At 46.2% G+C, this 27,670-nt stretch overlaps 3 protein-coding genes across 8 annotated transcripts in view; 2 read left to right on the forward strand and 1 right to left on the reverse strand.

Annotated features, from left to right (window-relative positions):
- LOC114787885 (low-density lipoprotein receptor-related protein 8-like) overlaps window positions 1-5,797 on the forward strand; it is a 40,699-nt gene extending 34,902 nt beyond the window's left edge. Inside the window, exons 11-18 of one of the 2 annotated variants that reach the window (XM_028975794.1) lie at window positions 324-551; window positions 793-911; window positions 989-1,128; window positions 1,955-2,096; window positions 2,560-2,712; window positions 3,904-4,203; window positions 4,418-4,486; window positions 5,143-5,797. In XM_028975794.1, the coding sequence (XP_028831627.1) occupies window positions 324-551; window positions 793-911; window positions 989-1,128; window positions 1,955-2,096; window positions 2,560-2,712; window positions 3,904-4,203; window positions 4,418-4,486; window positions 5,143-5,483 (1,492 nt within the window). In that variant the 3' untranslated portion in view covers window positions 5,484-5,797. The remainder of the gene's footprint in view (window positions 1-323; window positions 552-792; window positions 912-988; window positions 1,129-1,954; window positions 2,097-2,559; window positions 2,713-3,903; window positions 4,204-4,417; window positions 4,487-5,142) is intronic. The other variant, XM_028975795.1, reaches the window with a different exon arrangement.
- A 2,127-nt stretch (window positions 5,798-7,924) lies between these two features.
- Window positions 7,925-19,983, reverse strand: LOC114787886 (KN motif and ankyrin repeat domain-containing protein 4-like). 4 transcript variants are annotated; one of them, XM_028975799.1, is made up of 10 exons: window positions 18,362-19,983; window positions 16,088-16,146; window positions 14,553-15,998; window positions 14,388-14,454; window positions 14,099-14,263; window positions 13,705-13,783; window positions 12,734-12,953; window positions 12,516-12,658; window positions 11,879-12,079; window positions 7,925-8,260 (listed from the first exon to the last, which is right to left on the reverse strand). In XM_028975799.1, the coding sequence occupies exons 2-10, from the start codon at window positions 16,101-16,103 to the stop codon at window positions 8,147-8,149; spliced, it is 2,451 nt and encodes an 816-aa protein (XP_028831632.1). In that variant the 5' UTR covers window positions 16,104-16,146; window positions 18,362-19,983; the 3' UTR covers window positions 7,925-8,146. The 4 variants fall into 4 exon arrangements, with proteins under 4 accessions (XP_028831632.1, XP_028831629.1, XP_028831631.1 ...); XM_028975796.1 differs by having other exon boundaries at window positions 14,099-14,266; window positions 18,362-19,982; XM_028975798.1 differs by lacking the exon at window positions 18,362-19,983 and adding an exon at window positions 16,772-18,350 and having other exon boundaries at window positions 14,099-14,266; window positions 16,088-16,670.
- On the forward strand, window positions 17,018-25,982 carry LOC114787887 (angiopoietin-related protein 3-like). Of its 2 annotated transcripts, none has more exons than XR_003749470.1 (3): window positions 17,018-17,231; window positions 25,543-25,653; window positions 25,755-25,982. XR_003749470.1 is itself a non-coding variant. In XM_028975800.1 (3 exons), the coding sequence occupies exons 1-3, from the start codon at window positions 24,161-24,163 to the stop codon at window positions 25,830-25,832; spliced, it is 702 nt and encodes a 233-aa protein (XP_028831633.1). In that variant the 5' UTR covers window positions 24,128-24,160; the 3' UTR covers window positions 25,833-25,982. The 2 variants fall into 2 exon arrangements, 1 of the variants encoding a protein (XP_028831633.1); XM_028975800.1 differs by lacking the exon at window positions 17,018-17,231 and adding an exon at window positions 24,128-24,673.
- Window positions 25,983-27,670: the final 1,688 nt, after the last annotated feature.

The raw sequence follows: 27,670 nt of genomic DNA on the forward strand, positions 1-27,670 counted from the left end.
ACGGAGAAAAGTCGGTGCGGGCATTCAGCAGGCTGAAAACCCTGATAACACAGATCACGCTGAGAACTTTATTTTAAAGAATGGCGGTTTAATATGGTAACAAATAATAAGTCACATTTTATATCATTGTTTAGTAGTGATAGGACAGTATATCAGTGTGTGGATGTATTTAGTATAATTTTTAAAAACATTCTTTTTGTCTACATCTCATTTCTCAGCTGTGTGATATTGTGAACTTAAAATCGTGAATTGTTGAGTGTATTATTTCATACTTATCTATGTATTGTTTTATATTTCATGTCACTATTCCTCCACGCCTTCAGCTCTTTCATCCATGAGGCGAGTGACCCATCGCGTCACGTGACCCTGGTGAGCTCCGCCCTACACTCTCCTGAAGGCCTCGCCCTGGACTGGGTTCACAACAACCTGTACTGGACCGACGCAGGAGACAGATCCATCTCCGTGGCAACAGCCGACGGCAGCAAGCGCAAGGTCTTGATTGACAGCGACCTCAGCGAACCCCGCGCTATCGCTGTGGATCCCGGCCAAGGGTGAGGGAGAGCTGCACAGAGCAGTTCCTGAACTTCAGAAATCAGATGATTAAACTGAATAAATTCATACACAAGCTGGCAAAATGCTGTTTGATTTTTGTGTTTATTTAATTTGTATTTATTATTATTAGAGTTATGCACTCATTATCAATCCTGACTAGACTAAATCTCGCTATAATATTAAAACTTGTACAGAATTAGTTATCTTTATTATCTTTGTTCTTATCTCCTGTTGTCGCAGCTTCATGTACTGGTCAGACTGGGGCTCCCGAGCAAAGATCGAGAAGGCCGGGATGAACGGGGTGGACCGGCAGGTTCTGGTGTCGGAGGGGATCGAGTGGCCCAACGGGATCACGCTGGGTGCGTAGGAAATAGTGAGTAATTGTGCAGGAAGTAATTGTGAGCAATTGTAAGTGCGCTTGTGTGTGTGTGTGCAGATCTCCTCAGCAGGCGGCTGTACTGGGTCGACTCTAAGCTGCACCTCATCTGTAGTGTGGGCCTGAGTGGGACCAAGACGCGCGTGGTCCTCACCTCCACAGAGAGACTGGGTCACCCGTACGCCCTCGCCGTGTTCGAGGTGAGCCTGGATCAAGATTCAGGATCTATTCCTCACCTCAGAAGAACAGAGGAAAATGGAATTACATGAGGAGAGAGGAGGAGAAGGAACTCCAGACTATTCTCCAGTAGGGAGTTCAGTGTGGGAACCGAAGAAAAACCCCTCAGCAACATACTACACAACATAAAGAAAAGTTGTGAAAAGGGGAGGTAGACGAGCATCCGCAGCCACGTCTCAGGCAGCCACGTCTCAGAGAGCGATGGCCTGACCTCCAGGGGAGGTGTCCGAGGCCGCTGCTGATTCGGGGAGCCAATTGCAGTCTCTGGTCTGCCCCATTAAACTTTCCACGCAAACCCGCGAGTTGTCCGGTTTGCGATCAATTGTCACAGTCTGAGTGGCCACAGCTCCGCCCACTCCACCAATCCATCCAGCCAACCCGGTGGGGTTTTGAGCGGTTATCACCGTTTCCTTCAAACCCTTTTCCCATCAGCGAGTCCGATCAGCAAAAGTCCTGTAATCATGGCTCCGATTGGGTAGATGTCTTCGATGTCCTCCGCGGAAAGAGCAGCCAGGCACACGTACGTTCCGGCAGGTCACGCGGGTTCCCCTGCACCTTGAAAGCGGCGAGAGAGCAGTTGATCGGAGAGCAGGGCTGGGAGAGTCAGTAGACGAGACCAGAGAAGCTAAGCGGGAAAGCAGTGCGTGGGACCTTGACCAAGGGGACCTCAGTGGCACCTTGGCGATTCGATCCCGCAACCTTCCGATTATGGTTCCGCGTCCTTACCTGCTGGGCCACCACTTTTATATGGTTTTATTATTATCATGTACCTTTTTCCCCATGTCTCAGGACCGGGTCTACTGGACGGACCGAGAGAAGGAGGCCGTGTTCGGCGCCAACCGCCTGACCGGACAGGAAGTGACGGCGTTGGCGGAGAACCTGAATGATCCACATGATATCGTGGTGGTTCACGAGCTTCGACAGCCTAGAGGTGTGTGTTGCTGTCTGTGTGTAGTTGTGAGGAGTGGTAGTAGCCTAGTGGGTAACACACTCGCCTATGAACCAGAAGACCCGGGTTCAAACCCCACTTACTACCATTGTGTCCCTGAGCAAGACACTTAACCCTAAGTTGCTCCAGGGAGACTGTCCCTGTAACTACTGATTGTAAGTCGCTCTGGATAAGAGCGTCTGATAAATGCTGTAAATGTAAATGTAAATGTTGTGTGTGTTTATTGCCAATTTTGCATAAGCAGCAGGACAAACTAACATTTCTAGTGTAAATCGGCCAATCAGGGGCATTAAAATCCTGGAATTTGTAAATTGCAGCACCTCCACAGCAGCCATGTAAACTACAGCTGTATTTATTATTGCCTCTGAACTTCTATAATAATATCATATGGCATTCGGTCGCTCCGTCGCGATGAACACAGTGACAGTTCTCGTTGCTCTCGCAGGTACAGACAGCTGCAACATCGGCGGCGTGGAAAATGGCGGCTGTGACTTCCTGTGCCTGAGAGCACCACAGATCACAGAGCACTCACCCAAATACACCTGCGCCTGCCCTGGTGGCCAGCAGCTGGACTCGGACATGCGCCACTGTGTCCCCGGTAAGAGCAGCGCCTGCTGTCGGCCACACGCACGGAGGGGGACTCGTGCATCTCAGACCAAAAAACCTTCAACCGTTACCGTTAAAAAAAGATAAATGAACTCATCAGTTACGTCATAAAGGTCTCCTATTATGAAATAGTTTTTCTTTCGTATCGGTCTTGTTGGTCCCCTAATTCTGTATCTGAAGTCTCTTGGTGCAGAATTACAGCCACTTTGGTCCAGTCCCACAATGAGATGTCCCAGGATGCACCTTTTCACCGTCTGTAGCTTTAAATGCTAATGAGGAGGAGAGAGGGCTGGACAAGGAGGAGAGCGGCCAATAGAAGTTGAGGGAACATTCGCAGAAATGATGTCATCAACACCATCCACCAACCACAATGTTTGGTACAGACAGGACGTCGTGTTGCGTTTTCCCAGAATAAGTAAAATGAATTCCCACTGGAGTCTCACATGACTAAAAAATACATTCGTGCTCATTTTTACATCCAATCAGCGAGCAACTGCAACGCTTCACACGTTTGGAAGCCATGACAGATCATGTTTTAGGGGATCAGAGTGGAAAAAGCATGAGAAACGGGAGGTAACCTTTCCCCTTATGATGTCATAAGGGGACAAATTCCAGATCCGACCGTCTGAGCTGCCGCTCTCTGAACGGTGAAGCAGAAGGACCAAAACTTGCTTTACACCGACCGCCATTTCTAGCCACCGCAGGACCATAGACAGACCAGGGGAACTTGTAATAATGTTCAATCATCTCACAAAGTCACATTTTCATAATAGGGGACCTTTTTTAAATTGTATGCTAGGGCGTGTCTGCTGTGCAGGGAGTGCAGTGTGTCACTCGCAACAACAGAACTACTTAATAAACCACAATAATCTTACAATTCTTTTCTGCAGCACATGACGTCACCCCCATACAAAGCTGCCGCATGACGTGGCATTAACATTCTGGCCTGAGTCTTTGTCCCACACATGTCTCTGTAATAGGTCCACTGTATCATTCCATTGAACAGCATTAATTAAAAGGCCTGAGCTCAAATGAAGTGAGCCGGTAATTTGTCCCTGTGGGACTCACAGCTTTAAAATTCACATTTAACTTTTATAAGCCTGAGTCTGGTGGATGTGTTTAATCGGCTGCTTCATGTTAATCAGACATGTCGGATAATGGACTCTGTCTCCGTGTTCCACAGCCACCTTGCATGTTCCTATCAACACAACAGCAGTACAAGACATCTCGGTTGCGGTCGTCACAGAAACGGTCACCAAGGAAACCGGCGCGGCAGTGGCCGCTTCCAGAAGCCCCATGGCTGTGACCTCGCAGGGTACCACAGCATCAGAGGTCGCGGCGGGAGCATCAATCACGCCCGCACCGGGCAGCCACGGCGCTGTTAACCGACTCAGGCCCACCGCTGCCGACGCCGTCAGTCCAACCAACATCACAGGGACGGTCAGCACCAGCCTGGCCGAGATCAGCAACCTCTCTCACCACTGTGAGTGTGTGTGTGTGTGTGTGGTCTGTGGGGGTATTTATGGAGCTCCGTGATGTACAGTTATGCTTGCAGTGCTGCAGAGAAGCCCCGCCCGGCACATTAACGTTCGTTGCGCCGGTAACCAGGAGGGGATGCAGCGAGGAGAGCGGCTTTCACTTTTCTACTTATGTGGAATAATAACTGGCCAAATGTATGCGTGTGATTTCCTTCCCAGCTGGAAACGAGCTGTTCGTCCTCGGGAACAACCTGACCGTCGCGGTGCTGGGCGTGGTGATTCCCATCGGTACGTTGTGGCTCTCTGAGGGTCTGAGACCTTCCTGTCTTCACCTCTATATTTAGTCACTGCACCACAGATACCTGCAGGGCTCTTTATTGTGTTTATCCAGAATATCTATCTGTCTGTCTGTCTATATATATATATTCAGCATCTCGAACCCCTGACATTTCTTTAAATATTTTATTACATCTTTCCTCGGGACAACACTGAATATACGACATGTTGATATCATGTAATGCTTGTATAACAGCGTAAATTTACTGTCCCGTCAAAATAACTGAACACACAGCCATTAATATTATTTTATATATAGTTCATATTAAACATGCTTATTTATGGTCAGTGTGCAGCTTGTATAACAGCGTAAATTTACTGTCCCGTCAAAATAACTGAACACACAGCCATTAATATTATTTTATATTTAGTTCATATTAAAAATGCTTTTTTATGGTCAGTGTGCAGCTTGTATAACAGCGTAAATTTACTGTCCCGTCAAAATAACTGAACACACAGACATGAATATTATTTTATATTTAGTTCATATTAAACATGCTTTTTATGGTCAGTGATCCCTGCGTCTTGATTGGCTGATTGTTGCTCTCTTGCTGTGCGACCTTGTTAACGCTCCCCCTCCCCCACGGCTGTGTGTTAAACACATGCAGTTCCTGTCGTTGTGACAGTGGTGTTCGGCCTGGCGTGCGCCGGTGTGTACCTGGCGTGGCGGAACTGGCGCAGCAACAGCACCAAGAGCATGAACTTCGACAACCCGGTGTACCGCAAGACCACCGGCGAGACCGAGGACGACGAGATCCACATCGGCCGCGCCGACGGCCTCACAGGGCACCACCACCCGCCCTACCCCGGGCCGGTGGTGGGCGTGGCCGCTGGGGGCGCAGGAGGCGGCACGTGTCCGCCGTTCATCGCCCTGCCGCTGGGGGCCGGCCTGCCTGACCCCACCACTCACTGGTACACGGAGCAGCCCACCGCCGCGGTCACCAAGTGATTCATTCTTGGACTGTTGGGTCGGGGGCAGAGGGGACGTTCTGGGGGTTTTTGCACAAGTATCCCTCTGTGGGCGGAGTCACAGCGGGACAGTTCTCACTCGGCTGCTGTGTTCAGTTCTGAATTCTGATTTTCCATCTGAATTCTGATATATCGGAGGGCACAAATACAAAATTTTCTGCCTCACGAATCCACAGTCCCATGTCTCAGGGAAATGGAACAGGACTGTGTGTGTGTGTGTGTGTGTATGTGTGTGTGAGAGCGAGAGAGAGAGAGAGAGAGAGAGAACCTTCTTCAAGTAGAGTATAAAACATTGCAGCACTGGGTGATGATGAGCTGTGATTGGCTGTGGAGAACCAAACTCATGGGGGGGGCGGGGCTTCCACGACCTGGAAGTGTGTGATGAGTTATGTTGGGGTCATGTGACCTTGGTGTAGTCCTCCAGCATCTAACATTCGGGTCCCACTTTTTTTGCTTCTGAAATGAGTTTATATGGGAGTGTGTGTGTGTGTGTGTGTGTTAATGTAATCTCTGTGATGTAAATCTGTGACATGTTTTTGATCCTTTAATGTAGATAAGTTTTCCTAAGAAACCACATTTTTGATACAATGCTGTAAAAATCTGTACAGGTGCTGATATGACTCTTATTTGTAAAAATATTTATGATATTTTTTTTGAGTCGTTATTTTGCTGTTCTTTCATTCGCTTCAGTATGAAGTGAAAGTTTGAACTTGTCTGTTTGTTCATTTTGTGCCTTGTTTAAGTCTTGTGATGTCGGGGTTTGATTTTATTGTCATATTTTTATGTTTAAAAAATCTCAATTTCTCTCACATTTCTATGAAATGTAACAAAGTATCTGTCTATATATTTGCATATAAAATGTATTTAAAAAGACAAATGTTGTATTGCTCTGATTGTGCCATGGAAAACACACACACCTACACACACATTCACACAAGTATCTACCATCCGACCTCTACAAACTTATACAAAATATAGCAGCAGCACGACTGATCTTCAACCTTCCCAAGTTCTCCACACCGCCCCTCTGCTACGTTCCCTCCACCGGCTCCCAGTAGCTGCACGCATCAGGTTCTAAATACTGATGCTGGCCTACAAAGCCAAACATGGAGTAGCACCATCCTACCTCACAGCCCTTATTACACCTCGCACTGCACCTGGTATACTCCGAGCCTCCAGTACTGCTCGCCTGGTCCCTCCATCTCTGAAGGTAAAAGGAAGACGCTCATCTAGACTCTTCTCCGTCTTGGCCCCTCGGTGGTGGAATGAACTTCCAGCTCAGTCACTGAGCACCTTCACACGGCAGCTCAAGACCTTCCTCTTTAGAGAAGATTTAGATGAACTTGTAACCTTCTTCTTGTCTGACTTCTGTATAGAAACTACAACAGAGTGAATAAAAAGACTGTATTCATAGTTGGGGGTCCTAGTGAACCAGAACTGACCACTTCATCCATGGTGACATGGAAGCACGTTGTAGGTCGCTCTGGAAAGGGGTTTCTGCCAAATGCTGTAAAATGTTAATGTAAACAAGTACTGGTGAAAAATGTGGTTCTGGCCCTTTTCAATAATTGATATATTGATCAGTATAATCACACTTACAATATGACGTGTATGAGACCTGCATCTGTAAAAGAGTTAATATTACAGATGGATTTGGCTGTTATTAACAGTTATTGGTTATTGATTAATGATGGTTCTTGCATGTTCCTCTCGCGCTGCTGAGTTCCACACTGATCAGCACGGTGCCAAGAGGGGTTCGATTTCAAAGTAGTACAAGACGGAGGAACGGGGGGGACCAAAGCCCAACATTCAGTGCTCAGAGTCCACAACAACACTGTGTATGTCAGTGTTAATGAGTGGGTATGTATGTGTATCTGTGTGTGTTTGTACAGATGTGTCTGTTTTCATGTTTGTGTAAGGGTGTCTGTTTGTGTGTGTGTGTGTTTGTATATGTGTGTGTATTTGTGTCTACTTTTATGCGTGCGTTTGTTTGTATATGTGTGTCTGTGTGTTTGTGCAGGTGTGTCTGTTTTTATGTTTGTGTAAGTGCATCTGTTTGTGTGTGTGTAAATGTGTGTCTGTGTAAATGTGTGTGTTTGTGCAGGCAGGTGTGTCTGTTTTTATGTTTGTGTGTGTGTGTATTTGTGTCTATTTTTATGTGTGAGTTTGTGTGTGTGGGGGGTTTGTAAGTGGATGTTGGAGCAGCTGTCACCTCCAGGGCCTTTAACCAGATGGAACTCATGCTGAAATGTGTGGCTGTGTGTGTGTTGTAGAACGTAGAGAGTGAAAGGTGTAAGTGTGTGTGCGTGTCTGTGTGCGTGTCTGTGTGCGTGTGTGTGTGCGTGTGTGAGAATGAACAGTTCGTCTGAGAGTCTCATCTCTCCTTACATTTCTGCTCCAGAAAGGACATGTACACACACATACACAGACATGCAGGTTTATTAATAACCCAAACACTGAACGGCCAGCAGCAGGAGCAGCTTTATTTCTCGCCGGCCTGGTGAGATGTGCAGTTAAGTGCTGTTTGAAGACCGATACGTAATATTAATGTTAACTTATTATTAAGGTGGAAACAGGACCATAGGGTGGTAATGAAGAGCAGGACTGGAAGTCGAATCGAATGAATGAGGACAGGAAGTGATGTCATTTGTGATGAGAGAAAGAAGCCAGGTCCCTGGAGGTCATGTGGGTTCTGAGCAGTGAGGCCGCATCAGGGTGTGGAGCCTGGAGGGCGATGGACAGGGCGCTGCGTCCGTCCTGCAGCAGAGAGGGGACACGTTTATACTGACAAATACACATCCAACACAGGAAGCTTCTGTATTTAGTTGACTAGCAGCTCTTACTAGTGTTGTTCTTTATGACATAATGAAGATGATGACATGACGTGAAAAAAACAAGACATCACATGCTGGTCATGTGATGATAACTATAACAAAATACATCATGTAATATTATTAACGAATAACAACAAGATTATATTTATTTTTTATATATTTTGTTGACGTTATTTCACGTTATTAATATGCAACATTTCTGTTTCAAATCAATGGTAGTAGCCTAGTGTTACTCGCCTATGAACCAGAAGACCCAGGTTCAAACACCACTTACTACCATCATCTTACTACCATCATGTCCCTGAGCAAGACACTTAACCCCGAGTGTCTCCAGGGGGGGACTGTCCCTGTAACTACTGGGTCTTCTGGTTGTATTGCACAAACAATACAAAAATGTAGAAATACATTATAATTTTTCTTCGTCTAGCACCTAACAATCTCTGAGCATGCTCTTCACTGACAAGTCTGAGCCTTATCAGGGCTCTTAGTTTGTAAACTCAAAATTCTATAGAAATTGAACGAGAATTGCTGGTGTCTTCCTCTTGTAAGTCGCTTTGGATAAAAGCGTCTGCTAAATAAAGTAAAGTAAAGTAAAGTAAAGTAAAGATTGTAAGTAGCTCTGGATAAATGTTGTAAAAGTCTTGTGTTTCCAATTCGTTCGCACAGATGACGTCACTTCTTCAATTCCCATTCGCACATTATTTATATTTCAGGATGCTTGTGGTGGGTTATAGATATTTGGTGGTGGGTTATATAGATATATGGTGGTGGGTTTATAGATAGTTGGTGGTGGGTTATAGATATATTGTGGTGGGTTATAGATATATGGTGGTGGATTATAGATATTTGGTGTTGGTTTATAGATATATGGTGGTGGGTTATAGATATATGTGGCGGGTTATAGATATATGGTGGTGGGTTATAGATATATGGTGGTGGGTTATAGATATATGTGGCGGGTTATAGATATTTGGTGGTGGGTTATATAGATATATGGTGGTGGGTTTATAGATAGTTGGTGGTGGGTTATAGATATATGGTGGTGGATTATAGATATTTGGTGTTGGTTTATAGATATATGGTGGTGGGTTATAGATATATGTGGCGGGTTATAGATATATGGTGGTGGGTTATAGATATATGTGGCGGGTTATAGATATATGGTGGTGGGTTATATAGATATATGGTGGTGGGTTATAGATATATGTGGCGGGTTACAGATGTATGGTGGTGGGTTATATAGATATATGGTGGTGGGTTATAGATATATGTGGCGGGTTATAGATATATGGTGCTGGGTTATATAGATATATGGTGGTGGGTTATAGATATATGTGGCGGGTTATAGATATATGGTGGTGGGTTATAGATATATGTGGCGGGTTATAGATATATGGTGGTGGGGTTATATATATATATGGTGGTGGGTTATAGATATATATGGTGGTGGGTTATAGATATATTGTGGTGGGTTATAGATATATGGTGGTGGGTTATAGATATATGTGGCGGGTTATAGATATATGGTGGTGGGTTATATATATATATGGTGGTGGGTTATAGATATATATGGTGGTGGGTTATAGATATATTGTGGTGGGTTATATAGATATATGGTGGTGGCTTATAGATATTTGGTGGCGGGTTACAGATATATGGTGGTGGGTTATATAGATATATGGTGGTGGGTTATAGATATATGTGGCGGGTTATAGATATATGGTGGCGGGTTATAGATATTTGGTGTTGGTTTATAGATTTATGGTGGTGGGTTAAACAGATATATGTGGCGGGTTACAGATATATGGTGGTGGGTTATATAGATATATGGTGGTGGGTTATAGATATATGTGGCGGGTTATAGATATATGGTGGTGGGTTATATATATATATGGTGGTGGGTTATAGATATATGTGGCGGGTTATAGATATATGGTGGTGGGTTATATATATATATGGTGGTGGGTTATAGATATATGTGGCGGGTTACAGATATATGGTGGTGGCTTATAGATATTTGGTGGCGGGTTATAGATATATGGTGGTGGGTTATAAATATTTGGTGTTGGTTTATAGATATTTGGTGCTGGTTTATAGATATTTGGTGTTGGTTTATAGATATATGGTGGTGGGTTATATAGATATTTGGTGGTGGGTTATAGATATATGTCAATACGTCCTGTCAATACATGTAGCGCAGTGTCCATCTCATCCCTTATACACTAATGTGACCACGCCAACTAACACCATCATCATGTTCTTATATACGGTGTCTGGGAAAAAAAACACCTTGTGCAGCTGAGAAAGCAGGAATCCATGATGAATAAGAACCTGGGGATGATCTGTGCTGCTGTTACGTGCAGAGCTGACAGATCTGGACGTTTCTGCACCATAGGGGCAGAATTTTAAGCGGGCGCCAGGGTGGTTTTCTCTCTGCTCTTCTGGAGGAGATAAGACCCCCTTGAGCAGGATTAAATCCACACTGGGAATCCCCGCAGTACAGAAGGCCATTAAAAGTGCTGTGCCCATCCAGGGCATCCTTTCTGAAGGACCAAGTGGCTAATCCCTCCCGCTCTTGTCCTGTTATTAACACAAATAAAAAGCCGCAGTAGAACTGAGGCGATTTTGTATTTCACGCTTAATTCACTTAAACATGAAATCATTTGCACATCTGCAGTCGTGTAGATTTAATCTGATTTTCATTATCTTTTTATTAGGCTCATTTTCATTAGTTAAAACACAAGAGCATTGGAACTGTTCAACTGGATACTAAGTATAATGGAGTATAAAATGGAGAATAAAAATATGTGCTTCTAGAAGGTTTTTTGCCTTATGCATAATACAAAAATAAATTTTATAGGACCTTAGGTGTGCTTGAGGTTTACTATGTTTTTACCCAAAGAATGCAGTGTTTCACAATGACACTTATATGCAGTGTTTCACTTCACTTATATCGGTCATATTTGTCCCCTAATTCTGTATCTGACGTCTCTTTCTAAAATCCAGCCATGGTGCAGATTTACAGCCACTTTGTTCCAGACCCACAATGAGATTTCCCAGGACGCCGTTTCACCGTCTGTAGCTTTAAATGCTAATGAGGAGGAGAGCGGCCTATAGAAGTTTAGGGGACATTCGATGTCATCTACACCGTCCACCAACCACAATGTTTGGTGCTGACAGGAAGTCGTGTCGCTGTTCAGAAAAAATTAAATGAACCCACTGGTTCTTCAGATTCTCGAGTCACGAAACTAAAAAATACATTTGTGCTCATTTTTACATCCAATCACTGAGCAACTGCAATTCTTCGCATTTTTGGAAGCCATGACGGTTGGTGGACTTTTTATAAACTTCACACACACCACCTTGCAACTAAACAAATTTAGTACATTTGCAAAAACCATTTGAATACACATAAAACTAAGATAATTTAACACCAATAAGCACTTATATGCATAAATACGAACATTTATTCATCAATTTACGTAATAGAATGACCTTTCGGTTTTGTTAAGGGAGTGTGACAGCTGTGAACCCGACTGACCCGATCAGTGAGGGTGACGTCGCAGTCAGGGCGCTCCAGCAGGGCGGTGATGATGTCACAGCAGCCGAGCTCACAGGCGTTCATGAGCGCGGTGGATTCTGATTGGTCCTGGGCGTTGCAGTCTGCGCCCGCAGACAGCAGGAGGCGCACCATGTCCTCTCGGCCGCGCCTCACAGCCAGGTGAAGAGCCGTCTGTCCCGCCTGAAAGCAAGAAAAAAATGGACAATTTACATGGTTATACACATGAACGAAGCTGGACGTTAAACACTGGTGGGGTGGGAAGTTCTCTGGGCGGAAAAAGCATGAGAAATGGGAGGCAACCTTTCCCCTTATGACGTCATAAGGGCACAAAAAGGGCTCTCTGAACGGCGAAGGAATATATCCAAAGCACGCTTTACACCGATCACCATTTCCAGCCACTGCAGGACCATAGACAGGCTGGTGGACCTCATATTAATGTTCAATCATCTCACAAATCACATCTTCATAATAGGGGACATGCACACCAGGTGGATTGGTAACTCTGGATTGTCCACAGGTGTGAATGTGTGAGTGAACAGTGTGTGAGTGTCCCATGATGGGCAGCTGCAGGTCTATGTGGTTGAGGATAATGAATGAGCGAGAAGGAGATGGGTACCGGGGCTAGGCGAGCGTTAACATCTCCAAGACTCAGCAGCTGCAGGACCACCCCCTGCTTCTCAGGAGACTCTGGCCCTGTGACAGCAGCCAGCAGGAGGGGAGAGTATCCATCCTTGCTCCGGAGATCTACATCACACACACCTGAAGAACCACGTATCATGCATTAACGCAAGTTATTTAAAACAATAGACAGTTGCCTGTTTCTGCCAGTCTGACCTGAGTCCAGGAGGACCTGGCTGACGCTGAAGTTGCCATGAGACATGCTGTAGTGGAGAGCCGTGTTGCCTTCGTCATCCACCATGTTCACCAGGAAGTAGAGCAGGGTGGGTGTGGTGGCCTTCACCTGCTTCAGGTACAACTCCACACACTGGGCGCTTGAGTCTTCCTCAGCAGCCAAGTGGAACCAGTGCTGGAAAACCACTGTTAGAGCCTGGACCTGAGAATCAGCAGCACAAAAAAAGTGGTAAAACCAGAGGGTTCCTGGTTCTTCTTCAATGTGACCTTGAAAAAAGCAGACGCTGATCAGACCAGAAGAAGAAGGGTTAAAGTTGGTAGAAAGACAAGTTACTGTCTGTCAATCACAAAAGCACTGAAAGTGCAGGAAAGTGTGTTGTAGGGCCTGAATCAACCTCATGACCTTTCTACAGGAACGTGAACACCTCCGATGGCCAGTTTGTGTAGGACACTTCTGGCTGTACTCTAACACGTGCCAAGAATTTGTAAGGGACCCCATTCCAAACATAACGACATAGTTATGCTTTTATTTAGCAAATTCTGCATGGTGCCGTTTTTGGTACACACCTATAGACATAATCTAGGGGGTTAGGAGGGTCATAACCCCACAAAAATCTGATCCAGCCAATATAACCCCTCCCCGTAATATTATCAAATCAGTTCGATTAAAAAATACATGAATTGTCATGCATTAATAAGTTGTTGGTTTTCTATATTAACCATATATATTGTCTATATTATATATTATTTATATTATTATTTTGCCAGCAAAATAATAACATGTTTAATAGTCTGATGTGTGGTAAAGTTCTGGCATTTTACGCCATTTTATTGTAAAAAATTACACATTTTACGGCACTGTTTTAGAAAACACACTTTGTCGGTTTGATGTTCCATTTGACACCCTCAATTTTTTATCACAATTTATCACAAAGGTTTGCCCTTGTACATACCATATCCTTGCTGGGATTGGACATTTCGTCCTCATGGTTTTTCAGGTAAATGCATGCGGCCATGAAAGTCTCCTCCACCCTACAAGAGGAAGACAACTTCATACAACAATCAGCACAAAATTGTGCTGGTCCCATTTTACCTCTAAAGCACTGAGACTCCAAAAGACCTCCACAAGACCCCCACAAGATACCTGAAGGTATCTTATGGTATCTTGTACTAAGACATGTGCATCAGGTTCTGTAAGTCATGCGTTGGGAACTCCATGTATCACACTTGTTTTTTCAGAAAGAGGTCACGACTCTTTATCATGTCCCTTAAACCCTGTTCACATATTTCTTATTTTCTCAAGTGTCAGTCGTGGTGGCTTCCCTGGGATTTTTCATTTTTTTGTACCTTTCCGATGCCAAATGTCCTTCCAATTCTTTCGTGGAATTCGTTCCTCCAACTGACTCCTTGTGAAGTTCTGCTTCGCCCATTGTTCCTCCCACCTGGTTCTCTTCTCTTTTGTCTTTGGCTGGGTGATGTTCTCCCACAGCATCCTTTCCTCCAGGGTGATCACTGCTGAATAGACCAGTAAAGGGCTTACACACTGTTTAACTGTCTGAGTTCAGATGAGCACACTGCATTGCAGGGTTCTGCAGGGGTCGTGATGAGTGAATATTGAGTGACATGCCAAACTTACCAGACATTTACCTTGGTCTTCAAAGAAGTCAGTTTCTCTACATTTAGATTCCTTACAGATGTTTGAACTTCAGAAAAGTGGAGTAAATAAAAGACAGAAAATTATTAAATCATCTAAGTCAATCCAACCCTCCTTAACTTATACTTAAAAAAACTGAAAATGTACCAAATGTTTGGCCATCTGCTCCAGAGCTCTCAGCAGGGATCATCATTGATAGAGTGTCCACCAAACCCAGGAGTTGCTCTTGGATGGAGCTCATTTTTGGGGACAAGGGCCCCATTGTTCCCATTGATGCTTCTCTTATTCTTTGGCATTCCCATTGCTCCTTCAGGAGTTCTTGGACTCTGTTTACATGGTGGACCATGCTGGTTGGTCTGGTCACCTCATGGTCAGCACCCTGTTGGGCGCTGAGAGATGAATTTGTCATTTCTAAATCCAGAGAAGGTTCCAGAATGTCCTCTGGGCTCTTCCTTTTGACCCAGACATTTTTTTGGTCATCTGATCTCTCCATTCTGCTCAGCTGCTCTATCCTCTTGTCTTTCTGACGACTTTGCTCTAGCAGTTTCTGCAGCATGGTTCTGGCCTGGTCCAGCTCCTGTTCAGACTTATGGAGCTTATGCTCCAGGCTGAGAATTCTGGACTCCAGGGTTTCCACTGACAGAACATCTCTTTGGCCTTTCAGGCATTGCTTTGGTGTGATGCCATGATTCATTACTGTCTGTGCATTGTCTCGGAGTGATGGTGTGGACAATGCATTTACTTGAGCTGACGAGGCCTGGACCTTCTCTTCCAAATGTTTCAGTTCTCGGCTCATCCAGTCATCAGGCTGCAGATGAGCATTAGATCCTGTGGAAAACTCCAGTTTGCTGCTTCTATTGGGATTTGAGTTGAGTTTCAGAAGAAGTCTTTCTCTTTCCTCCTGCAAAATGCAGATTTGAGCTTTGAGCTCAGGAACGACCCTGATCTCCTCCTCAAGCTCCCCTATGCGCTCCAGGGCTGCTGTGAGTCTCTTGATGGTCCCGTTGGTGCCAGTACTAACTCTGCTGGAATCACTGAACACATCTTCAGTGGAACCATTTTCTTGAGGTATTCTGGAGCATCTGGGGCTGGTCGGGTCTTCTGCAGTTTCAGAGTGTTTCCTCAGCAAGACAGTCAATGGCAGACTGGTGGCCCGCAGAAGGTTGGGTCGGACATGGAGTCCAAGAGGCTGCTCATCAAAGGCTCGAATGCTGGCCTCCATTTCCGCATTTGTGAGGGACCCATGGGTGAACCCCAACAGTTCGGGGTTGTCTACTGTCATTCCCTCATAGCCTTGAAAACTGTAGGGTTGCTGAGAGTCTATTGTTCGGGTCTTGGGCCACAGGGACCCAATGGAACTCCACTGAGACGGTCGGTATCCATACCCCGGAAGGCTGAGATTACGGGACAGGGCTGTGCTGTTAGGTACCCTGTGTCTCCGGTGGATGGGGACCCTCCTGATAGTGTTCCCCTTTTCAATATCATCCACATACTTTAGGAAGTCAAGGTCCAGGTGAAATCCATAGGGCGTCTCCACAGAGTAACATGGAGGTCTTCTCTGAGCACCATTTCCTTTGGGAGAAGTGCCGTTCACTGCAATGGACATTTCACACAGACACACATGTCAAAAGACACTTTCAACACAAACGAACAAATGCAAATTGAACAAAATTAATATCTACCTTTCTTTGTGTCCATCGTTTGGTGACTGTTATAGTTCTCTCGTGATTGTCATAGTAGCCTAAAAAAAAATGTTCAGTTTATTCTTCAGTTTTTGTCTTACCGTCTCTCTCATCCCCTGTCCTTTCCCTGTCCAGCTGTGCGTTCAAAGAACATGGACATGGAGATGGGATGCTCAGGTGGAGAACATCATGGTCCCCACCGTGGCTGAAATAATAATAAAAGCTACCGTACTTTTTCAGAGGTGTTCTCAGAAGAACTGGCAGAACTTCTCTGGGTGAGAAATTGAACCCAGGTGAGGACCAGTGATCTCCCAGCCTGGACTGTCCTGGTCAGTGGACATGTGTGCTTGCATGCTCTCTCTTTCAGAAGGTGCTCCATTTGGAGGGTCACCCACGTTTGCCGAATCATTGCAGCGAGTTCTCTGAAATCGAAACTACGGGAAACCCGGTTTTACTGAAGGGAAGCGATTCGTTTGGGGTTTGGGGTTTGGGGTTTGGAGTTTGGGGTTTGGGGTTTGGACAGATCCCAGTCTCTTCTGCGCCGCTTCTTCTCGTTGGATAAATATGTACAGATTTGCAGCCCCTAAACACACATTACAGATTGTAAGAGCAGACTGAACAATGCATGGTGCTATTTGTGTAATTATTTCAGGAATTATGGGTAATCGAACTATGGATACCCACTGTGGTACAGGGACGTCTTTATATACAACTTGACATCAGAGTCATGCGCCATTTCTGTTTATGGAAGCCGTAAGCTTTTTCCCGCACGCACAGTCCGTTCCCTTTCCGCCGAAGCACAATGGAAGGAAAAGACCGGAACCTCTGGTTTGGCGGTGAAGCCGAGGGGGAGGATGTTTGGAGGGACGGAGCCCTTTCTTCTGGGCCGTCACCTCCGTCCTTCCTTAATTACAGCCCTCGGCACGCAACCATTACTGCAGCCGTCGGAGAGAAAGGAGAAACCGCTTCTTTCCAGCACATTCTTCCTGGAGCCGCAAATTGAATTTGGATCCATGGCGGCTTCAAAAACAAGGAAAAACATTTCAGGCTGTCAGGACCAACTGGGGGGGTTTCGGATTTAAATGGGGGAGCACGGACGATCTGAGGGTGATCCGGTCGATGTTCCATCAGGGTCCTGAGGAACGTATGTGTGCACAGATCTTTATTTGCACTTTCAGCCCTGAGAAAGATTTACACACACACACACATACACACACACACACACACAGACACACACACAGACACACACACACACACACTGAGCCAGGAAAACCGGCCTCTGGTGCCTGTCTGGCTTTTCCTGCATATAAACCCATTCCTGCTCCTCAATTTGAGCTGGTTTCAGGAGGGACGCCAGGTCCTCGGTCTTACTCTCTTTCCAGCGCTGCCCGGAGTGGGAGGGGCTGCTGTCTGGCTGGACGCTGGTCAGATGCATGGTGGGCCGCCAGAAGGTTTGGGCCCAACTATTGTATTCCGAGAAAATGCTGTTAGTGTCGTATCTGGCGGCTTTTCGGTATCATCTAGTGTGAAGTAACACATTCTTTTCTGGTGGAAGAACGGGTCAGTGACCTCAGCACAGCACTCGGTGTCCCCTGCATCGAACCCATATTGAGCGGTGGGCAGCCACGAAAGGAGCAGTGTGTGGGGACGGTGCTTTGGTCACCTCAGCGGCACCTTGGTGGCAACCTTCTGATTACGGGGCCGCTTCCTCACGCTACCGCCAGGCCACCAAGATGCAGATGACTACATATATCAACCCTTCTAGTTATTATAAGCCAGGTTTGGAGCATCACAAGTCTCTGGAATCCTCACGCTTCTCCATCTCTTGCTTCAGTGCATGTTCTAGAACCATCGTGGGTTACAGGGTGCAGCCGGATGTTTACTTCACAACCTACTCCAAATCTGAAGGTGTCATCTGCTTGGTTGAAAAGTTGAGTTCTTGTTGGGTTCCTTGTCCTGACATCTCCGGGAATTCTCGGGGAATGCCGCTCGGATCCGTGCCAGCGGCCGCAGCGGTTCCACGACATGCAGCGCGTGAGGCCGTTTGCGGCGCGTTGCACCAGGTACGCCGCCGGTCTCAGATTTCCGAAATCAGTCCCTGGCACAGAACTCTTGTGGTGGAATGACTAGTTCTCTCCTCCTACCAGCGTATGGAACATCTAACCACGGTCTGGTTTTTCATGCAACGTGCATTCCAAAGCTGAGAGGAAAGATCTAGACTGCTTCAGTTTAGGAGTTGTGATAGAGGTAACATACAGAAGAGCCACAGCTCACCAGACTTTGAAGCGGCGTGAAGGACGAGATGTTTCTGCTTCTCTGTGCCCCAGGCCTGGCATCTCCGCCTGGCTCTTCCTGTGAGGTTGAGTCTGTCCCCCGGATCAGGACCTCTGAGGAGCAACGCTAACGCAGAAATTCCTCCAGAACAGCCACTGTTATTGTCAGCCTAGCGCTGGGAGGGGAGCAGCGGGGGGTGGACCGCCTCTTTTCTTGTTTACTGCCCAATGGCATGCTGTGGGTGGGGCATCATCAGTGGCCGCCCTTAAAAAAAGGTCCAATTAGAGCTGAAGGGTGTGTCCGGACTGTATGGAAATAATGTCTCAATTGCTTCCCTGAGGGAACGTGTCTCAAAACGAGACCCATGGGGAGGTTCAAATGGAGACACACACACACACACACACACACACACACTGACTGTAAGTCAACCCACAGATATGCAGGACTTCACTGTCCTTTATAATCAACAAAATTCCAAATCTGCCGAGCTGGGGTCTCTGGGGACTGGGGGGTGGTGGACACCACCCGTGCTGAGAGTATCTCCTTTCAGCGTCTCAGTGGGGACGCTTCATCACCCACGCGGCCGTCCTACAGGCCCACTCATGAAATCATCACATTCCCTGTAATGGGAACAGAACATGGAAATTATTGCTTTATTGGTTGGCAAACTTAAATATGCAAAGCCGGGACTGCAATTTGCGGCCTGTTCCTCACTAAATTACGCTGCAGGGATTAGAACAGCGTCCCCGTTTATAAAAAGAATGGATCCTGTTTGAATAGGATGACTCCCTTTCTGCAGAGGAGTCCATTTCTGTCCACGAACCACAGACAAATGCAGCAGTTACCGCGAGACCACCGCGATTTTAATACCAGGCTGGGACGGCAGCGCCTCCTGCTTTAAATAGACAAAAAAACGATTGTCCCAAAAAATAATGAATGAATTGGTCATCTGAATAATGAATAATTACAACTAGACGTGCAGAGGAATTATTGATCATCACACCCAGACTGAAGAGCTGGAGGCTCTTTACTGGTCCCAGGTCTGTTTTGGATGAAGTATGAGTTGAATTGATGGTATGAAATGTTCCTGAGACCCCTGCACCCAAACAAAGGATCAAATCCTGGCAGACGTCATCGCCAGGACTCTGAGTGGTGGCATTATTTAAATAGCACATGCAGCACAACTATAAGCCAAGGATGCACAAAATAGGAAGGGAATTATGGAAATGCTCGTTCTGCTTTTATCTCCTTTATCCCTTGGACACAACTACATGGCTCTTACTTCTGCCTCCTGGAGAAACAGCTATTTTGAGTGGGCAGCCATGCTGGTGGCCTCCAAACCCACAACATCAAGATGAAGGGAGCTGAATGTTGCACAGAGGTTTAGAATAGAGCGATCACAGCAGTCCACTTTCAGCAACAGGTCGTTTACCACAACCATTCAGAAAGGCCGTACCTGTGACGTTACACCAAAAAACCTTCATTCCAGCGGTGCAGAGCTGAAACCCGACGATGGGAACAGTCACAACACATCCCTCATCCCTCATTTCCCCACGCTGCTTTTATTGTATGTACATGTATTCCAAGTAAATTCTTATTCAGGCAATCGGTACATTTACATTTATGACATTTATGAGACACCCTTATCCAGAGCGTCTTACAGTCAGTAGTTACAGGGACAGTCCCCCCCTGGAGACACTCAGGGTTAAATGTCCTGCTCAGGGACACAATGGCAGTAAGTGGGGTTTGAACCTGGGACTTTATGGTCGTCTGGTTCATAAGCAGGTGAATATCAGCCCTGGCAGCTACCTGCCACTAGGGACCGCCACCTGCACACACACACACACCCACAAACACACACACACACACTCGCAAAAAAAATGTCTGGATGTGTCTTAACATATTCAACATCTTGAGCACTTATTCTCTTATTTATTATTATTTTTTGTTCATCATTTAATTCATGTCTGATGTGCGCTGGCCTTTTTGTAGGTTTGTAAGTAGAACCAGATTTATTACTTCCAGCATTCAGGGTCATGAGCGGCGTGGCGCGTGTTCCGCTGGTTAAAGAACTGGCATCCCACGCATGTCTGCTGCCTTCATCAGTCATCTGGACCAGGATGGACCCATTTCATGACCAGCAGTGCTGTGTTCAGTGTAGCCGGGCTGCTGTTAAATATAGCACCACCGCCGTGGCGGGTACGAACTTTTACCTGATCGCGAAGAGCGGGAATCTCAGCCATCTAAAAAATCTCAGCTCACAACAGCTCCCAACTAAACATAACGCGTAAAAACAATGTTGGCGTGTCAATCAATGAAAAAGTAACCTGATCGAAGCATCTGTGGGATGTGTGGCGGCCTAGTGGTTAAGGAAGCGGCCACTGAGGTCCCCTTGATGAAGGTCCCGTCCCCACACACTGCTCCCCGGGTTAAATACAGAGGACACATGTCACCGTTTGCTGTGCTTGCTGTACATCATAATGACAATCTCTTCAGGGGCAGTGGTGGCCTAGCGGTTAAGGAAGCGGCCCCATAATCAGAAGGTTGTCGGTTCAAATCCCGATCCGTCAAGGTGCCACTGAGCAAAGCACCGTCCCCACACACTGCTCCCCGGGCGCCTGTCATGGCTGCCCACTGCTCACTCAGGGTGATGGGTTAAATGCAGAGGACAAATTTCACTCTGTGTGCTGCTGTGCTGCTGTGTATCACATGTGACAATCACTTCACTTCACATCACCTTCAAAAACCAGCGTGATGCACCTTACAATGTACCAGATCTGCTGCCAACATTTTGGTGCTGAATGCCATAGTGGTCAAGGCAGCGGGACCTAATGTTGTGGACGATCTGTGAACAGGACTACAGAGACAAGAGACATATTCAAAAAAACACCGTGCCACTGTACCAACTTTCATCCGGCAAAGCCGGCGGCGCTTCAACAAAAGCCAAACAGTCAATAATTCCCGTATCCGGGGAACATCTGCTCTCGGTACAACCGTAGCATGAAGCCCAGGTTCATAAATAAATACCAAAAAACAATCAAATATTTCAAATTCCTCGCTGCAGGCCAGTGAAGAAGAACACGGCGCGTTCTTGGAAGTGCAGGTGAGAAGGGAGAGTTCTCTGGCTCAGAAAGAAATCACATATTTACTTTACTTTACTTTACTTTACTTCACTGACGCTTTTATCCAAAGCGACTTACAGGAGCACGAGCCCCGATAAGGCCGAACTTGTCAGAAATAGAACATGCAGGAAATTGTTAAGTGCTGGACGAATTTTTTATTTATATTTTGTGTGTGTGTGTGTGTGTGTGTGTGTGTGTGTGTTAGATTTGTCTGAAATACTTTTTGAACAAGTGGGTGTTCAGCTGCTTCTTAAAGGTGGTGGTAGTCTTGGCTAGTCGAATGAAGCAGGACAAGCTGTCCCACCAGCAAGGGACAACTAGTCGACTGGGACCGGAGACCCCGTGAAGAGGGGATTTTCCGTCTCGTTTTTAGCTGCTGCGCTGATGCAGGTTTACGTTGCTTTGCAGGTTCATGTACCTGCTTGGTGTTTGGATCTGGTTTGCAGACGAGGACGGGCCTCTCTGGTCTATGAATGCCTCATGATCTTCTGCTGATGGAGCCGTTCTCTGGTTTGCTTCATGTCTGCAGTTTGCTGCTCTGCCCAGTTCCACGTTCTTCTGGAGATGTTCGACATCATCAGCTTCAGTGCAGGATTTATCCCAGTGTGAGTGTCTGTGGTCAGTCCAAGAGACGCTCTTTTTTTTTTGTCAAATATTAACTTCAGGGCCTTTCAGAGGAATTTTATGAACCAGGTTCAAGTTCTGAATTATGAAACAAAAGTAAATAAAGATGCAATCCCAGCAGATCTTTTTTTATCCATAATCTTTAGCTAAAATTCCATGTGATGTATTTATACCAGTAGATCTGTTCCAGATTCCGGCGAGAGAAGGTTCTTTGGCGGAGCAGATGGGCTGAAGGACCTTTAGATGATTTATGGCCACAGTAACCTTCGCTTATCGATCATCCCGAACTCCATGTGTGTTTTTCTTCAGTGTTCGCTTGTCACGTGAGTTCAAATGTCAGTGCAACCACGGTGCACCGTGCATTTTCATCCCAGGCCAACGCGTGGGCGTGTCCGCTGCGCAGAACCAGTTGTTGCTCCTCGCTCATGACAACACGGCTACGTAACCTGCAATAAACCCGACTGATTGGCCAATGCACTCAAAAATTGTACTGAAGGATTTGATTGGCGGCAGCTTGCTCAACGTTCTTTAACTAGGGTGGTAGTAGCCTAGCGGGTAACACACTCGCCTATGAACCAGAAGACACGGGTTCAATCCCACTTACTACCATTGTGTCCCTGAGCAAGACACTTAACCCTGAGTGTCTCCAGGGGGGGACTGTCCCTGTAACTACTGACTGTAAGTCGCTCTGGATAAGGACGTCTGGTAAATGCTGGAAATGTAAAATGTTTAATTTTCTGCTGCATGCAAGGAAATGAACATTAATTGAATGAAGTCTGAATGACGTCCTGAGCCTCTTTCCCATACTTACATTTACATTTACATTTACATTTACATTTACATTTACGGCATTTGTCAGACGCCCTTATCCAGAGCGACTTACAACGTGCTTTCAAGTTACCATGGATGAAGAGATCAATTCCGGTTCACTAGGACCCCAACTATGAATACATCTATTTTATTCACTCTGTTGTAGATTCTGTACACAAAGTTCGACAACAAGAAAATTACAATTTAATCTAAATATTCTTTAAAGAGGAAGGTCTTGAGCTGTCGTTTGAAGGTGCTCAGTGACTGAGCTTGGCCCACCACCGAGGGGCCAAGACGGAGAAGAGTCTAGATGAGCGTCTTCAGAGATGGAGGGACCAGGCGAGCAGTACTGGAGGCTCGGAGTATACCAGGTGCAGTGCGAGGTGTAATAAGGGCTGTGAGGTAGGATGGTGCTACTCCATGATTGGCTTTGTAGACCAGGATCAGTATTTAGAACCTGATGTGTGCAGCTACTGGGAGCCGGTGGAGGGAGCGTAGCAGAGGGGCGGTGTGGAGAACTTGGGAAGGTTGAAGATCAGTCGTGCTGCTGCATTTTGTATTAGTTGTAGAGGTCGGATGGTACATAGTGGTAGACCAGCTAGAAGGGAGTTGCAGTAGTCCAGTCGTGAGATTAGTAAGGACTGAACCAGTAGTTGGGTGGCCTGGGTTGACAGATAAGGGCGGATTCGTCTGATATTGTAGAGAAGGAATCTACATGAGCGGGAAAGATTGCTGATGTGAGTTGAGAAGGAGAGTTGTTTGTCCATACTTGTCTCTAAATGAGTTTTAAATATTAGAGCAATTTCAGTAGCACTTCAACTGTAGGCATATTGATTGCTGTCTAATATTAGTCTTCCGTAACATAAACAAATGACAACATTGTGCAGAAATTTGACCTTTCAAAGGAATATGAGATTCCTGTAGTGGCTATAATGGACGATGGATTTGTGATTTTCTGGTGATTTTTTGGTGTGACGTGAAAACGTGAACGTGGTTAAAAGAGCTGTTGTATGACGTGTGCGTGATATGTGCAGAATCCCTCACAGCAAGGCAGGAGTTGAAGGCGAGTGTTTGCACTTTTTAGATCGAAGAGGAAGAGGAACTGGTCACCTCCTCTGTTCAAACAGACGCTGTTTAATGATCAATCCTCGGGACGGCGGCCTTCATAAGGTGACACGCTGACAACAGACTGTCCTTCCACAGAAAGCAGAGCAGTTAACAGCACCTGCTGAGGACTGTCCAAATGAGGCGAGCAGCTTCTCTGCTTCTGCTGGTGGCTTTGGCTCACGCGCTCCCCACCAAAGATGGCAAGACGGCCGAGGACGCCGACGTCCTCCCACCAACGGTCCAGGCAGAGACGCGCTCTCGCTTCGCCCCGCTGGACGACGTGCGGCTGCTGGCCAACGGCCTCCTGCAGCTGGGCCACAGCCTGAGGGACTTCGTTCAGAAAACCAAGGGCCAGATCCAAGACATCTTCCAGAAGCTCTCGCTCTTCGACCGCTCCTTCTACCAACTGTCCATCCTGACCAGCGAGATCAAAGAAGAGGAGGAGGAGCTAAAAAAGACCACCGTCATCCTCAAGACCAGCAACGAGGAGATCCGGAACCTCTCGCAGGAGATCAGCTCGAGGATGGAGGACATCGTGCGGGAGCGCCGGCAGCTGAGGGGTCAGGTCGGCGGGCTGGAGGACAAACTGAGCGGCCTGTCCCAGGGCCTGCTGTCCCCCCAGCAGCTGGCTGAGATCTCAGCACTAAAGGTGGGAGAGTAAACCACTTCAGGACCAACGAGAAGCAGAAATGGTCTTTTTTCATTGGCTAAATGAGTTGAGAATTAGAAAGAAGAGAATACGAGAACTGTTCAGGACTATAAAACAGCAGAATAGGTTCATGGTGGCGACTGAAGGGTTTTTCAATGCAAATTGTTGATTTATTTTGTACTGTATTTTTGTATTTTATTTTGTACTGTACTCAGCGTTGATATTTAATGGCATTGTGGGACAAAAAGTTGTCATACTGTCATAAATCTAATCTACTCTGATTAGTAGTGGTCAGAAGAGGTGTGACCCTTCACTGGTGCATTATCAATGCCCTGATTATCGATGCATCGGGTTGATTTTTCTACATTACTTCACATTACGTTGTCAAATCCGCCAGTGAGATGACTGATCTGCAATCGTACTTTTTAACAAGAATTTTTATTCGGCGCCAGAAAATTCCCAAGCAGCGTCATGAGGATCGATTCTAATCTGCTCTGAATCGATGCAGAATCGTCCACGTCGATTATAGATTCGTTGTCAGTATTAGCAACATCTACCTTGAGAGGTTAGAAGCAGATGCCTTGAAGCACTTGAAGCACACTTAATAATAAAAATGCATCGTATTTAGAATAATGAACTTTTCTGCTTTAATTCAGAATAAGAAAATCGTAAAAATATACTCGGGCCTTTCTCCTCCGTTCTCTACCGTCCTAATACCCCTCGTACACAAACGTGACCACGCCCACTACCAACACTAGCATGCTGGTTGGAGGTTAGAACCCCGTGTTTTATAGCCCTGGAGTTTCGTACTGAGCACCCAGAAAAACACCACCAGAGATCATTTTGTCTTTCTCATGATCCCCTTTCAGGAGCTGATAAGTTCTCAGGAGCAAAGCATCACTGACTTGCTGAAAGCTGTGAAAGACCAAAGCGACCAGCTGAACTCGCAGAGGAACCAGATCAAGATCCTAGAGAAGAAGGTAGAGAACAGTGTGCTGAACCACCAACATCTGAAGATGTTTACAGAGACCTGGGGCTCCAAGCAGGAAAATCTAATGATGTCTTGCATTTTCCCCATCAGCTGAAAGACCCCAGGCTCCAGGAGACCGCGGTCAAAATCCACACGGAGACGGATTCCCACAATTCTACTGCCGTCTGATGGCCACACCGGCATCAGCTCGATCTGGAATGGTGAGCGGGGAGAACTACCCTTACCAGTCAAGGCAAGATTTGGTCTACACCCATGCTTCTTAGAACATCTGTTAAGTGATGTCTGCTCGAAGGTCACATGTGGCATGAAATAAAACATTCCGACATTTGAAATGGTCCAACATGTGTCCGGAGGTTGTTTTGTTCTTAACAGCGGGGTCACAGTGCCTGTTGACTGTGGTGGGCTTTTATAAGAGGTCGGCTGTGAAAGACCAATAAAGAACATTCAGGCCAGGAGCTCCTGTACAACGTTCCCCTCTGCTAGAGACCTGATGCCATTCGATTTGTTCCGCCATCAAGTCTCATAAACTTGTCCCGCTTTGTATTAAATCCCAACCCTCCTGGTACCGGGTATGAGGTGGAACGGGAGTGAGAGACACTCCCAGTTTAATGAAGGTGATTACTGTAAGGGCTTGTCAAAGTTTTTAAGAACCAACACAACCAAAATTATGAAGGCTTGTCCCATAGGAACTAAGGGCTTTAAATAGGGTAAGGGTCACAGTGAACACCGGTTTTCACCCTGGTCAGTGGGGACATGTGTCTCTGACACTGACACAAGTCCACACATGAGAGGAGACGACTCTTGGTTACTGCCAGGCCTCACGGAGCTTTATTGTTGGTGCCTTTACTGGTGGGAATCCCAGGACTTCCTTCCCTCTCTGTCCCTCCCGTCAGCTGGACAGCTGACCGGAGGCCTGGAGCGACCAGAGGCCAGAATTTCATCCAGAGCTTCTTCTCCTCCATCGACCTACAAGCTGGAACCGAACTGAGATGATCGTCCAGAAGGCTGCAGCCAATGGAGTGAGTTTTACCGGATTTGCAGTGATGGTAAATGTTCATGACGATGAACCAGTGATGATCAATTATGGAGTGGCGTAAATCAGAAATACACAGATCGATGTTCATACCATATTGGTGTTCATACCAGAGCAGATGCAACTGCCAAGCAGGCTGTAACACAAGCTCGGCTACGTATTCAGAATTTAATTTTAAAATATGCAATGACACTAGTGGTGAATACATGTGTAATTTATGTGGCCTCGCACTATGTTCTTCGCGTCTTCATCATTGTCATCAAGATCATCATACCAGAAAACCTGGCAATCAAACATCATAACTGAAGTTGTGATTTTACTAATTTTACATTTGTCTGAAACAGATGTTTCTTGTCGCCTAAACAGTGTAGACACGATCAATCATGGTGTCAGTGTGCAGTTCTGATCTGGTCTATATTTCCAAACAAGACTAAAGGTCACACTCGCTCACTCGCTCACTCATACACTCGCTCACTCACTCGCTCGCTCATACACTCGCTCACTCACTCGCTCGCTCATACACTCGCTCACTCATACACTCGCTCATACACTCGCTCGCTCGCTCATACACTCGCTCGCTCGCTTTCCGTAGTCTTACCACAGGGTGCACACACACCGTATGCAGACTCCACACACACACACACACACGCACACACCAGGTCTGAGCTGGGTTCAAACTCACAGCATCGGCGGTGTGAGACCACGTCGCTAAAAGCCCCTTTAATGGAATTAAATGGTCAATTATTTCTAAAGAACAAACCACAGAAGGTAAAATAAAACCGTTGCCTGCCAGTGACGTCTAAGTTACATCCATAGAGTCCTAGAGAATATGGAACATTTTCAGAAATGATAGAATAATCTGACAAGACTCTAATTGCACCTGCTTCCAGCCATTGTGTGTTCTTCGAGCATGAAAAGGTGAAATAAGTGAAAACATGTTTTATATTCTAGTTTCTTTGCTCTGATTACTGCT

The sequence above is a fragment of the Denticeps clupeoides genome, chromosome 4 (assembly GCF_900700375.1).
Source record: "Denticeps clupeoides chromosome 4, fDenClu1.1, whole genome shotgun sequence".
NCBI lineage: Eukaryota > Metazoa > Chordata > Actinopteri > Clupeiformes > Denticipitidae > Denticeps > Denticeps clupeoides.

Excerpts from the sequence above, each read along its gene's own strand:
- LOC114787886 (XM_028975796.1), bottom strand. Across the intron at positions 14,455-14,552 it reads AGCAGATGGCCAAACATTTG|TTCAAACATCTGTAAGGAAT; the intron begins GTACATTTTCAG and ends ACTTTTCTGAAG. Across the intron at positions 8,261-11,878 it reads ACGTCACCCTCACTGATCGG|GACGGACGCAGCGCCCTGTC; the intron begins GTCAGTCGGGTT and ends TCTCTGCTGCAG.
- LOC114787887 (XM_028975800.1), top strand. The coding sequence starts at position 24,161 with ATGAGGCGAGCAGCTTCTCTGCTTCTGCTGGTGGCTTTGGCTCACGCG. Across the intron at positions 24,674-25,542 it reads CTGAGATCTCAGCACTAAAG|GAGCTGATAAGTTCTCAGGA; the intron begins GTGGGAGAGTAA and ends ATCCCCTTTCAG. Across the intron at positions 25,654-25,754 it reads TCAAGATCCTAGAGAAGAAG|CTGAAAGACCCCAGGCTCCA; the intron begins GTAGAGAACAGT and ends TTTCCCCATCAG.